The 14,286-nt window shown below is 37.8% G+C and overlaps 2 protein-coding genes across 8 annotated transcripts in view; both read right to left on the bottom strand.

Moving 5' to 3' along the window:
• Nucleotides 1-14,286, bottom strand: part of LOC18106927 (ATPase family AAA domain-containing protein At1g05910) — a 53,157-nt gene that overhangs the window by 28,387 nt on the left and 10,484 nt on the right. The window lies entirely within an intron of this gene.
• LOC112324737 (NAC domain-containing protein 83) lies at nucleotides 12,609-14,153 on the bottom strand. The gene is made up of 3 exons (XM_024588995.2): nucleotides 13,807-14,153; nucleotides 13,225-13,490; nucleotides 12,609-13,117 (listed from the first exon to the last, which is right to left on the bottom strand). Exons 1-3 carry the CDS (start codon nucleotides 13,946-13,948, stop codon nucleotides 12,761-12,763), a joined length of 765 nt encoding a protein of 254 aa, XP_024444763.1. The 5' UTR covers nucleotides 13,949-14,153; the 3' UTR covers nucleotides 12,609-12,760.

The following is a 14,286-nucleotide window of genomic DNA, read 5'->3' as shown; positions in this document are numbered from 1 at the left end:
GAGAGAGGAAGAAGTTTAAAACGAGGAGAGTTTTGTTGAACGGGAGGGGGCTGGAAAACTAAAAGGGGAGGCGTGTTTTTGGAACGAGAAAGAGAGAGAGCACCCAAAAACAGTCCCCCTCCTGGCCATTCCCCTCTCTCGACCATTTCTTCCCTGCACCCGAAACAGCCTTCTCTGTCAACGGAGCCCCAGACCGACCTCATTTTCTCCTCCATCCCAGCAGCAGAAACAACACCAGGAGGAGGAGCAGCCGCAGTCATGCCCTGCCACCAGCACCTCCACGAAGACGTTGCAGAGAAGGAAGAACATTGTTGACAGCAGAAAACACCATCAGCAACAGAAGGAGAAGACAAAACAGGGGCGAACAGAGGAGAAAGAGAGGAGAGAAACTGGAGTAAAACGGACCAGAAGGAGAGAAGACTTTGGGACAAGGGAGATGAAACAAAGACAGTGACAGAGAGTAGAATAAAAGCAGACGTGAAAAGGAAAAAAAACCAGAGGTGGGCACCTCTGCACAGGGAAGAAGAAGAAAGAACAGCTGCTGTCATCGGGCTCCCCAGCCACCGACCACCCTCCCGGCCATCCTCCGGTCAGCAACCACCAGCAGCACCGCCTTCAGAGCCACCACAGGTCAGCCCTCTGACCCTTATCTCTGTTTACTGTTCATCGTCTTGCATGCAGAACGTGCACTGTGCACGTTCTGCAAGCCAGAAAATAATTACCCGGTTACTGTGTGCACAGTAACCGGCTAATTAATTAACAGGTACTGTTCACCTGCACAGTAACCCGATTACTGTACCGTGAACAGTACCAGCCATGTTGGTTTTGGGCTGGGCTGAGTCCAGCCCTGTAGAATTCATTTTGGGCTGATTTCGGCCCAGTTTCCTTTTGGGCCGGGTCTGGCCCGTTCGAACAAAAATTCTTCAAAAATTATTCCAAAAAATATGTGATTTTCTGTAATTTTATTACTGTATTCTGATCAATATCGGTTTGTATTTTTATACTGTAAAGATACAAATCCGGTATTAAAATACCTGGTTTTTGTCAAGTTTTTAGAAAAAATGTTTTGTTTTCATGCATACGGCCTAGTCTCTCCAATATATATATATAAATATTATAACATCATATTTTCACACAACAAAGGAAATTTCAAAAACAATATATGTATTAACATGCATTTCGGCTTTAATAACCAGTTTATTAAAGCCATGAGAACTAGGCCAATATTTCAAAAATTCTAAAAAAATCTTTTTGTCTTCTTTTAGTATCTGGGATTATGAATTTATACGTAAAACATATTCCTGATGTTAAAAATATAGTTTTTATATAGATGTTAGAACGGTTAGGTTTTACCCGATAAGATAAGGACCTCCTTATTGAGGAGGACTTTTCTTGAACCATAGACGGACCAACAACTAGGAAACACAACGAGACCTTGAATTTTATCAGACAAATGAACAATGCAGCTTACCTTAGGTATGGCGTATTTGGGGTGCTAATACCTTCCCTTTACGCAACCAGTCCCCGTACCCAATCTCTGAGACCAGTTAGGGTTCCTAGTGACCAAAATACTAGGTGGCGACTCCCATTCCATTTTCTACCAACAAAAGACAATATTTTCTTGTCTCCCCATATTTGCCAGATAGATACCATACACACTTCCTAGATTTAAAGTGGAATATTCGCCGCGACGTCGCGCACCGTGCGACAAAGATAATGTCAGGGGATGTCCAATCGTAGAAGAAGAACCTAATGCAGATGCAGCAAGGTTTTTTGATCTGTTGAGAGATTCTGACGAACCATTATGGGATGGCTGCACGAACCACAGTAAATTATCAGCCGTAGCACAGGTGTTCACCATCAAGTCAGATCACGGGTTGAGTGAGGCCGGTTATGACAAGATTATTGAATGGGCGAGAAGCATTTTACCTGAAGGGAACAGGCTGAAAGAGAACTTCTATGCTGCCAAGTCCATGATGAAACCCCTCGGTTTAGGATACCAGAAAATTGATATATGCCCTAACTTCTACATGTTATACTACCTTGAAAATACCGAGATGACCGAGTGCATGACGTGCGGGCATTCCCATTACAAACCCAGAACTGGTAGAGGGAAGACTCTCGTGGCATATAAAAAACTTAGATACTTCCCAATCACACCTAGACTGCAGAGGTTATTCATGTCACCAAGGACTGCTGAGCACATGACATGGCACCAATCACACCATGCGGTTGATGGAGTGATGGTTCATCCTTCTGACGGTGAAGCCTGGAAACACTTTAACAGTATGCATCCTCCCTTTTCAGCTGAATCAAGAAACGTGCGTCTTGGGTTATGTACAGACGGATTCAATCCATTCGGGTCATTTGCTGCTCCTTATTCTTGTTGGTCGGTCATACTGACGGTTTATAACTTGCCACCGGGGATGTGTATGAGGCCGGAGTTCATGTTTTTATCTATGGTCATACCAGGTCTGAGCAGTCCGGGGCGGAATATAGATGTTTGTCTTCGTCCGTTGATTGATGAGTTGACGCAGTTGTGGTCCTCTGGAGCTTTGACTTATGACATCTCGAGGAAACAAAATTTTATTATGAGAGCGGCTTTGATGTGGATTATCAATGATTTCCCAGCTTATGGAATGGTTTCTGGTTGGAGCACGCATGGAAAGCTAGCATGTCCATATTGTATGGAGAACAACAAGGCATTCACGCTAACAAACGGGGGTAAAGCTTCTTTTTTTGACTGTCACCGTCGTTTCTTGCCACATAACCACAGGTACAGAAAGAACAGAAAGGATTTCTTTGTTGGCAGGGTTGAAAATGATGTTGCACCCCCGCGTCTTTCCGGTGAAGAATTGTTTGATGTTGTGTCAGAGTACGGTGAAATTGTGTTTGGTCTCCAATCAGGTAAGCAGAAGTTTCCTGGTTTTGGTTTGACCCATAATTGGGTGAAACGAAGTATATTTTGGGAGCTTCCTTATTGGAAGACCAATCTTCTCCGCCATAACCTTGACGTCATGCACATTGAAAAGAACGTGTTTGAGAACATTTTCAACACCGTCATGGATGTGAAGGGGAAGACAAAGGACAACATCAAGGCTAGATTGGATGTAGCGCTGTTCTGTAACCGTAAAAATATGGAGTTGGTTTGGGATGGGTCACGGGTCGCAAAACCAAGAGCAAGCTTCGTGCTAGAGAAAAACGCACAACTACTAGTCTACAAATGGCTTAAGAGTCTGCGTTTCCCCGATGGACATGCCTCGAACATATCAAGGCTGGTTAATACGGAGGAATGCAGATTATATGGAATGAAGAGTCATGACTGCCATGTGTTTATGCAAACACTCATCCCATTAGCTTTTTGTGATTTGTTGCCAAAGGGGATATGGGATGCACTAACGGAGATTAGTCATTTCTTCAGAGATATATGCTCCAGCAAGTTGAATGTTGATCACATTGAGAGGCTTGAAAAGAATATCGTCGAGACAATATGCAAACTTGAGATGATATTCCCTCCATCATTTTTTGACTCAATGGAGCATCTACCCGTACATTTACCGTTTGAGGTAAAAGTTGGAGGACCGGTCCAGTACAGATGGATGTATCCATTCGAGAGGTTAGATATTACAGTTGCTATGACATTTATAATTAAATGTTTTTATTTTAATGTTTTTAATTGATAATTTTATATATATATATATATGCAGGTACTTGTTCAATCTTAAAAAAAAGGTTAAGAACAAGGCGCATGTTGAGGCGTCAATATGTGAGGCGTATATTGTTGAGGAGATCTCAACATTTATCTCATACTATTTCGAACCTCATTTGAGAACGAGGATAAACCGTGTTCCACGGCATGATGATGGTGGTGAAGTGCATTCAAGTGGGAACTTGTCAATATTCTCCAATCCTGGACGACCCACACCTAAAAATGCCGTGAGGGGAAGATATTTGTCTGAAATAGAGTTCAGACAAGCACACAATTATGTCCTATTTAACTGTGATGAGCTGAGACCTTTTATTAAGTAAGTAGATGTTCGACTTAAACTTTGTCAAGAGTGTACTATTTATGTTTTGTGATACCATACACTCATATACTTTGGAACAACCTTGCAGGCAACATCGACGATACTTACTGTCCAATAACTCACAGCTGACCGAATCCCAGATCTTTCAATTACAAGATGAACAATTTGCCACATGGTTTAGAACACATGTAAGTCCTAGCACAAACTCATTATCTCTTGCAATGTAATTAATTGTAGTCAATGTTACATAATATTCGTTTATTGATTATTGTTGTATTTAATTTACAAGCTAGGTTTATCAAATGGGAGGTAGTGCTGCTATTTCACTGTCTTTACTATGTCTGGGCCCTGAAAGAAAAGTCAAATGCTATAATGGATATTTTGTCAATGGATATGTCTTTCATACTGAAGAATACGGGCATGGAAGAAAGACATACAACAGCGGTGTTTGTATTAAGGGATCGACTTCTAGTGAGTTTGAAGTTGACTACTACGGTAGATTGGAAGAGGTCATCGAACTGCAATATCATAGCGAGCAAAATAGAGTGTTTTTATTCAAATGTTATTGGTATGACACAACTGACAGAGGAATCAGAGTAGATCCTCACTATGGTCTCGTTGAAATCAATTCAAAAGCTAGACACCGCAACGTAAACGACGTCTTTGTTTTCGCAAAGCAATGCCAACAAGTTTATTACACATACACCCCTTCCTTTAGAAAGGACCGATCAAGAGTTGATTGGTTATCCGTTTTAAAAACAAAACCCAAGGGTCGTGTCGAGGTTGTTCAGGATGAGAACGAAGACACAAGTGTGATAGATGAAGTCTTTCAAGCTAGTGAGTTGGTTGAACCATACCGAGTTGCTCCGTCGATTGACTTAGAAGAAAATTCGAATTTTCGTGTTTTCAACGATAGTCTTGTTGATGTTGACGCAGAGGAGTTGAATGTTGTTCTGAGCTCCACTAGTGGAAAAAAGAATGTTGTTGAAGAAGATGATAACGAAATTGAAGAGTGCGATGAAGCTGATGATAACAATTCAATGGAGGACGAAGATGAAAATTCCGACTAACTAAACATGTTATAAAGCCTTATTTTTATAATGTAATAATTTGAAACATGAAATATTTATTCTTCTTTAAGGGTCAGCCGTTGTTATTGTGTTGTGTGTGTTTTTTAGTTAGCAATTCAAGATTTTTTGAGAGGGTTACATATAAAAATTAAGAAAAATTACGGGTTTCCCGACGTATATAACGATGGAATATAACCCGTCGGTATTTCACAGAGAGTTGCAAAAAAATTACGGGATTTTGCCACATTCACCGACGGATATACCGACGGAATATAACCCGTCGGTATTTCACAGAGAGTTGCAAAAAAATTACGGGATTTTGCCACATTCACCGACGGCTATACCGACGGAATATAACCCGTCGGTATTTCACAGAGAGTTGCAAAAAAATTACGGGATTTTGCCACATTCACCGACGGCTTTCCGACGGCGTTGCCGACGCCAATTCCGACGGCATCACCGACGGAATTGTCCGCACGCATGTCTGACACGTGTCCCGTCTGCACATCACCGACGGCATTTCCGACTGATTACCGACGGATCGAAAAGTTTGGCGGGATTTTCGAACTTTTTTGGTGCGCATTTCAATTAATTTCCAACGGAATTACCGACGGAAATTAATCGCACCGACAGCAATTAAGGGCCGTCGGTAATTCCGTCGGAATTTCACTATATATACTGGCCCCCCACCCCCCCCCCCCCCCCGCACCGTCTCCTCCCTCCCCTCCTCTCCCCCCGTCGTCTCCCCCTCCCTCTCCTCCCTCTTCTCCCCCGTCGTCTCCCCCTCTTCTCCTCCCTCTTCTCCCCCGTCGTCTCCCCCTCTTCTCCTCCCTCTTCTCCTCTTCTCCCTTCCTCTTCTCCCTTTCTCTTCTCCTCTTCTCCCCCTCTTCTCCTTTCACTTCTCTTCTCCTCTTCTCCTTTCCTCTTCTCCCTTTCTCTTCTCCTCTTCTCAAGTGTGATCTTCTTCTCAAGTTTAGTTTCAAAAGGTATGTATTTTTTTTTCTTTATCTTTGTATTTTTTTTATTTTAATTATGATTATTTTTTTTGGTGTTCTTTGTTTTGTATATTGTTTGTAGATAAAATCTTAAATTCAACACATTATTAAGGTAAGCATTTTTTATTCCCAAATTTATTTTGAATTGATATAATGTTTTTTAATTTTGTGTGTTGTGTAGTGTTTTTTAGTTTTTTAATTTTATTTATTAATTTTAGTTTTTTAGTTTTGATATTATAGTTTGTATTGTTATAATTGTTATTGTTGAATTTATGTTAAAAATGTTAGTTTATAAATATAATTGTTATTGTTGATTTATTTTAAAAATGTTAGTTTATAAATATAATTGTTATTGTTGATTTATTTTAAAAATGTTAATTTATATATATAGAATTGCATTTAATTATTAGTTTATCTTAATTTAGGATATTATTGTTTGTATTGCTATAATTGTTATTGTTGAATTTATGTTAAAAATGTTAGTTTATAAATATAATTGTTATTGTTGATTTATTTTAAAAATGTTAGTTTATAAATATAATTGTTATTGTTGATTTATTTTAAAAATGTTAATTTATATATATAGAATTGCATTTAATTATTAGTTTATCTTAATTTAGGATATTATTGTTTGTATTGCTATAATTGTTATTGTTGAATTTATGTTAAAAATGTTAGTTTATAAATATAATTGTTATTTTTGATTTATTTTAAAAATGTTAGTTTATAAATATAATTGTTATTGTTGATTTATTTTAAAAATGTTAATTTATATATATAGAATTGCATTTAATTATTAGTTTATCTTAATTTAGGATAAAATAATTAAATGAATGTTCATAGTTGTAATTCTATATGATGTTATTGAATAAAATGTTGTGTTGATGATGATGAGTTGGGTTGAGATCCAGGATGATTGGATCGGGATGTGAAATAAAATTGGAAGTGTAATATGATTTTGTCGACAACTTGGGACCCCCCCAGTACAGGGGAGACTCTGTCGAATTTTTTTTTTAAATAATCGAAGTTAATTATTCGTATACATGTGTGTAGATGCGTAGAATGAAATCTACAGCACGTCGTCAGAAGACGGTTGCAGCTAGTTCTTCTAGCAGCGAGGAGGACGTATCCTTAGGTGTTGATCACGGCGAGGAATCTCTACGCCAACTTGTGATACTGCCTCTTCTAGCGCGGTTTCACAGCGCAGAAGCGGTGTGCCTTCACAGCGGGGTCAATTCACCCGCAAGTACCAGGCACAATGGAAGGATGACCTCTCAATGTAAGTTCGTTTAGGTTTTAGATTTTTTTATATATACTTATAACATAATTTATGAACAACTAATTAATATTAATTACTACTTTTATTTAATTTCAGGTTTACAAACATTGAGACTGCAAGGACTATAACATTGGCGTTTAAATCGTCGATGGAGATTCCATTGTTTCAATGGAGCCAGGTTTCCAAACATCCTGAGTGGAAACTTAATATCGATGCATGGTTTAAGCGATTTCAGGTCGGTGTTAATTTTTAATTTCCAGCTTATTTTTAATAAATGATTTTTATAATTTTATATCTTGTACTATTTTTATTTTATATGAATTATTTATATACACAGAACAAATTTGAGTGGGATAGGGCGGACAACAATGTTGTGAGGAGAGTATGGGAGAATCACGCGGCAACTAGGTAACATCAAAAATAATATTTATTTTTGTTTTATAATTTAATGTTTTAAATTCTAATTTGTTACTATGGAAGTAGGTTGCGTGATTTTTGGTATGACACCCAAAAAAAATCAAAAAAACATGCGAGGGATAACGGTCTTGAAGGATGGAATGAGGTGGCGGTTTGGCAGGAATTCAAACCGCCATTCATCTCGGGGGAAATATGGACGGCATATATTGAGCACGTGACCTCAGAGCGGTTCTCACGGCGCTCACAGTCTGGCGCCGACAACCGGAACCGGCAAATTTATGGTTCGGTGACCACGCACACTGGCGGATCCGTCCCATTCAGCGCACATGCAAAGCGGATGGTAAGATTAATTTTATTGAAATATATCGATAATTAATTTGTCGTTCCTTATAATATATTTAACTTTCAACCTATTTTTGCATTACAGGCTGCGTCTCTTGGACGTGAACCGAGTCCAATGGAGCTGTTTCTAGAGACGCATGTGCGGAGTCAAGACCGCCAAAAAGGGGTGCAGCAGTTCGTGGACAACCGTGCTCAGCACTTCGTGGTATGTTCGTTCATTCATTTTATTTTGTAAGTTATTATTTTCTTGAATTGCATCTTGAATTGCATTTGATGATTTTTTTACCGATGGAATTTTCAGGAGACCTATAATAGCCGGTTGAGGGAGAGATATGGGGACAATCCGTCGACCCATCCAGATTTTGATCCAGATTTGTGGATGGAGGCGGGATCGTCTGGTGGACCCGATAAAAACAGGGTCTACGGGCTCTCCAACACTACGGCTGACAACTTGCGTTCGACTCGTAGTGTCTCAACTGTTGGAAGCTCTCCATCAGTATCGAACACCCAGTCTGAGGAGTTCATTGCGTTGAAACAACAATATCAACAACTCTCGACGAATTATGATGAGCTCCGTCAAATAGTCATGGAGATGAGATCAAAGATGGGTGACGATACTTGTGCAGCTTCTTTTTGGCCGTTTGGTCCCGGGAACAACCAGCCTCCTCCTCCTCCGCCTCCTCCTCCAGCTCCGCCGTTATTCTAGTTTAATTTTGTTTTTTAAACACATTAAATTTGTAATGAATATTATTACTTTTACATTTTTAATGTTTAATGCATTTTTATTTGTTTATTAATGTTTTTTACAATTAATAAATTATTTTTTATATATATTTCAAATACCTACCGACGGATAATATCCGTCGGTATTTAACAGAGAGTTGCCGAACAATTACCATCCATGCCATCTTTACCGACGGCATCACCGACGGATGATATTCGTCGGTGATTAACGTCCGACAGCCTTACCGACGGATAATATCCGTCGGTATTACACAGAGAGTTGCAACAAAATTACAAGCCATGCCATAAATACCGACGGAAAACCCGTCGGTGATGCCGTCGGTAATTACCCTTAAAATTACCGACGGATTGGCCGTCGGTAATGTTCCCGCGATGAATTTTTTTTGGCGCGCGTATCCGTCTATATTACCGTCGGTGTTTCCGTCGGTGGATGGTTTTTTTTATTTGCGACAGAATTAGCGACGGAAATGGGATTTACCGACGACTGGTTTACCGATGGAACACTTCCGTCGGTGAATCCGTCGGTATTGGTTTCACCGACGGATTTCATTGCTATCACCGACGGAATTAATCCGTCGGTAAAACTGGATAATGTTGTAGTGTTATTACTTTTATGTGTTTGTACGTGATCTTCTAATTAATGCAGTATGTGAATGTATTGCATGTTTGATTATGTATTTGTTCCTTAGAAAGAAGAACAGGAAAAGAAAAGGAACATGATAAAGTTCAACCGTTGTATTTGTGCCATATAAGTGAAAATCTGAGTTCTTGTTATGTTTTTATTTGGTATTTCTTTCAAGGGGAATGGAATTAAGGTTCATGGTTTTGTCTGTCTTTAAAAGGAGGTAGGATTTTAGTGCTATATAGGCAATCAAGGAATTGATACTATGATGTTATGAAGTTGATTCTATTTAATATCTTTATGACATGAATGACTAAGAAGGTGTTGATGCTGGCATAGCTTCGTAGTTTCTATCTCAATTCTCATGTCATGTGGGCCTTTTCCAGCTTGTTACTTGTTTTGAGTCTGAATTTTTTGTTACGTCGTTTTCTTGGCCCCAGTAGATACAAAGGACTTTAAGGCAAGTGGTTCTTCAATGACTTCATTAATAGCCATGGATGTAGCAGATGCATGGGAAATGTATATGCATTTGCATGAGCGGTTGGCCCTACACGTGCCTGTTGGATGGCATGGTTTTGTTTTTCATGAAGGATGCCCCCTTTTGGTATTGCATTGACTGTATCAATCTTGGCATGCTGCTGAATAAAAAACTTTGTTGTTGCCATTTCATGATTTTGTTTTCCTATGAACTGTGGTTCCCTCCGCACGCACCTCTTGATTCATTTAGGCCAAAGTACTGCTACGCTGTTTGTGCAGTCCCTCTGTGTATTTTGTTAGTTGCTCTAAACAGTGGTTGAAATCCATGTGAATCTATGGTGTCTTTCCTTGAACTAATAAAATTCTGTATACTGTACTGAAAGATAGAAGAATATTGGCAATTAAACGAATCCCAAAAATAGTTCTCCTCCACGAGAAGCTAATGCTATCAAAACTCGACATGACCTCTACTCACGAGGCCATTTAAAGCACCACAATGGCTTTTATCTGAAGCCACCTGGGTGAATGGAGGAGCATTGAGGGTTGGTTTTACTTGCACCAGCCCTGTTACATTTGCTATAAAGAAACCTTCAAGCTTTGCATCAAACTCTACATAGAAGAATCATCTCAACTCAATAATTAAAGATATTAAATAAAATTTTAATTAATTTATATTATTCTCAAACATACCTCTTTAAGTGAAAGTTTTTTAAATTTAAAATTTGTATAGATTCACACTATCTTGTGTTTAATTTTTATCAAATAAATAAAGATGATGAAATTCAAACTTATGACTATTTAATATCAAGACTTTATATTATATTAAAAAATCATTTCAATTCAATAATTTAAATTATTAAATATTTCAAAATATAATTAATATTATTTTCTACACCAGCACTGTTCTTATTCCATGATGACCGACTGTTCCTATTCCTTGTTCCAATCAACATTGGGGTCTTTTCAATCATCTTGAACTCAGGAAAAGTAAAACCCGATTAAGGATGTTTCATACCTTAATTAGCGCGTGTAAGAGGACATTCCCCTTAGGTCTCTCTCCTTTTCATTGTACCCTCTAACCACTCATCAAATATTGTCTTTCGGGTTAGTGTAAAGGTTGCTTGTTGGCTACCAGTTGGATATATAGGAACACGAATTATTTGCTAATATTGCTAGTATTTGACAATACTAGCCAGTACACTTTTACAGATGATTTGTGGATTATATCACTCACATTCATTTCCATATTCCATGCACCTTCTACTGTCGGCTTAAGGTATTTATTGACCATCATCATCAATGAATGTACATGCATGGGTACTTGCTCTTGTTTCCTTTTCACTCATTGAAATCTAACAAAAATCCACGTACCTTTTGACTCCTAGAGCTAAATTAGTATGAACGGAAGGATGCATTCACATTTTTCACTGTACATATATACAACACTCATTGGCATTCATTCCACATGTAGCTAGCAGCAAGTAAGTGGACGATGTTAGATTGATAGTTATGTGTAGGAATATTACTCATTTGCGTGAATTTTGACCCTGCAAAATTCAACAATGCGAATTAGAGCGGAATCTAAATGTTACTTCTTAAAGAGAATAAGAATTACGATATTTAAATTTGTTAATATGAACATTAAAATCCTCCTTCACTCAATGGATTCAATTGATCTATCCGTACATATTCATACTTAAAGTCTTGATGTAAGAGTATTACGAACTTTATAACCGATAGTATGATAATTCACAATACGAATGTACTGTACGTCAAAAACTTAAAAGAAAAGTATATTTCTTTTTGTAAAAATAAAAAGGGTTGGAACTAATGCAATTAGGTCTATGTAGCCGATTGATTGATGTTTGTTTACAAGTATTACAAACATACAACCTAGCTAAGTACAGTGTGACCTATACTTCACTATACAAAAAAAATTTGTATGTCAATAACTTTTAAGAAAATTACATTATTTTTTCATTATCCTTAAAATATATTACGCTAGATCACATGTTTCTCTTTAAGGTTGTTTGATTAGAGAACTTAATTTCAGTTGATGTAGATCCAAGAATATCTATAAATGTCGTTGCAGTTTATAGCTTATAAACAATGTTGCATTAAAACAAGGGCAGCGAAATGATTGATAGGTTGAGGGTGTGGATCCAACACCCCCGTGGTATGATAAATAGATATTATTAAAAATTATTGATATCCCTAGAGTGACTGGGATTTACTATAAATACACATTATTTAACTCTAATTTGACATATAATGAAATAAAATTCATGATTCTTGTGAATATCAATAGAAATAATATTGCTGAACAACATTGAATTTGTGTATTTTAATTTCTTGTTTTCTTTCTTGTATAATATCCATCATTATTGTTGCAGGTTTCACAACAAATATCAAATAAAAAAAATGAATAGATGTTGATTCTTGTTTGAACAAATGTGTATTTAGTTTCTGTTGATATCCTAACTTGGCTACAAAGGATATTCCCCATTTTTACCAAAATAGTAGCATCAATGTATTTTAGCATGTATGAAGGGTAGTTAATCGGTATGGCTACAATTTTTAGCACCAAGAAAGAAGTACAACGTACGTAGTAAATGAGGGAACCAAGATAGAGGATAAACAAGTACTGAACAATCGTATTTATTTCTAACATAGCAATAATGACTACAGTAACAGAAAGGCAACGAGACATCCTTCCCTATACCTAAACATGCACAAGCAATTTTTTCTTACATTCATAGCAACCTGGATTTAGATGCAACAAAATCCTAGTTCGTCCAAGACCAAAGACTAGGAAATGGGTGCTCATCACTGGGCTCTAACTTCTCTTGCTGCTCCACATAATAGTGACCACTACTAGTACTCGGTGGTGCCGGTAGAGAAGGATCATATGGAGATGGTGGTGACTGCTGCATATTGTTCCATTGATAATAGGATTGATGATGATCGTATCCTTCATAATTTGTAGGCAGTGAGGTTTGTTCCTGTTGCTGTTGCCCACCAACAAAATTGGTCGAACTACCGGCTTCGAAATCATTCCTCGATGAATATTGTTCCCTCATACTCTCCATCTCTTCTTGCACGCTTGGTTTCCCCTTATGCTTAATCTTGCAAAGCCTCCAATCCTAACAAAATGAAAGTAGGACAAATGAAACAAACAGAAGAAGATGCATATAATTAATTAAGACTAACTAACTTAGAACTGTGCACGCAAAAATATTAAAACTAGTACCGTGGTTCTTGATTCAAGGCTGTATTCATACATGATCCAATTAGTCTTGACGGCATTATTGCGATTTCTTTCATTGTCCTTGAACCTATGGAATTTTAAAGGCCTCTTGTTCCCCACAAGAAGTTGATCATCATTATTAGCATGTATTTTCTTGACATGGCTCGTAGCTTTCCACCATCCTCGACCGAGTACTTCCCTCGAATAGTTTGTCTCCCTCGTACAATAGTAGTATCTCTCACCATTGCTTAAAGGAGCGGTTTGATTCCCTGCATGTAACAATATTGTTAAAGAGATCTGACTTAAGCAGTCAGTTATCATAGTAAGGTATATAGAAACTAACATAAACTCAACATTGATACTGTAAATTTCAATGGATGGACAAGATCATGGAATATGATATTATCCCTCTAAACTTGAACCCTAGAAAATATATAGGTAGCCTGAAATTTGTACCATATAGTATAAATGCAAAAAAGCTTGAAAAAATCATTTCCACTATACCATTATTGCAAAGAAAAGGGAAGAAAAATCACGAGCCCTATATGCAGTAGAACAAAGAAATACATAGTGCATATTACGCACATTCAAGATCCTGTGGTTCACGCTCGTAAACATTTCTTTCGAGAATGAAATGAAGTGGCATTTCTTGGCCAGAAGCTTTTCTGTCTAGGACTTGGATGAGCTCTTCATCAGTGGGATTGAACCTGAACCCATGCGGCACCATCTTCGAAGTATATAACGAAGTAGTTTCCCTTTCGTTTTAGAGAGCTAATTCTCTGAAAAATGGCCTCCAATGCTGCTTCCTTAAATAGAGCAAAGGGACTAAAAGGTAGATATAGCAAAATACTCAAAGAAGAAAAGGCAAGCACAATTGATAATGACAGAAATCGCAACGAGAGATTCTCTATTTCCTGCTAGAAGTTATGCACAGTCCAGAAGGAGAAAAATGTTTTCATTGGCAATGACTTGAGAAAACTTTAATAATGGACTGAAAATTTAGCCTAAGAAAAGTATATGAAGCAGCGTCATTAAACCAAGATTAGACTGGTAGGTCAAACAAAA

Source organism: Populus trichocarpa, chromosome 17 (assembly GCF_000002775.5).
Source record: "Populus trichocarpa isolate Nisqually-1 chromosome 17, P.trichocarpa_v4.1, whole genome shotgun sequence".
Lineage (NCBI taxonomy): Eukaryota > Viridiplantae > Streptophyta > Magnoliopsida > Malpighiales > Salicaceae > Populus > Populus trichocarpa.
Note: the sequence above shows the minus strand (reverse complement) of the source record. Positions and strands in the feature narration are given on the sequence as shown.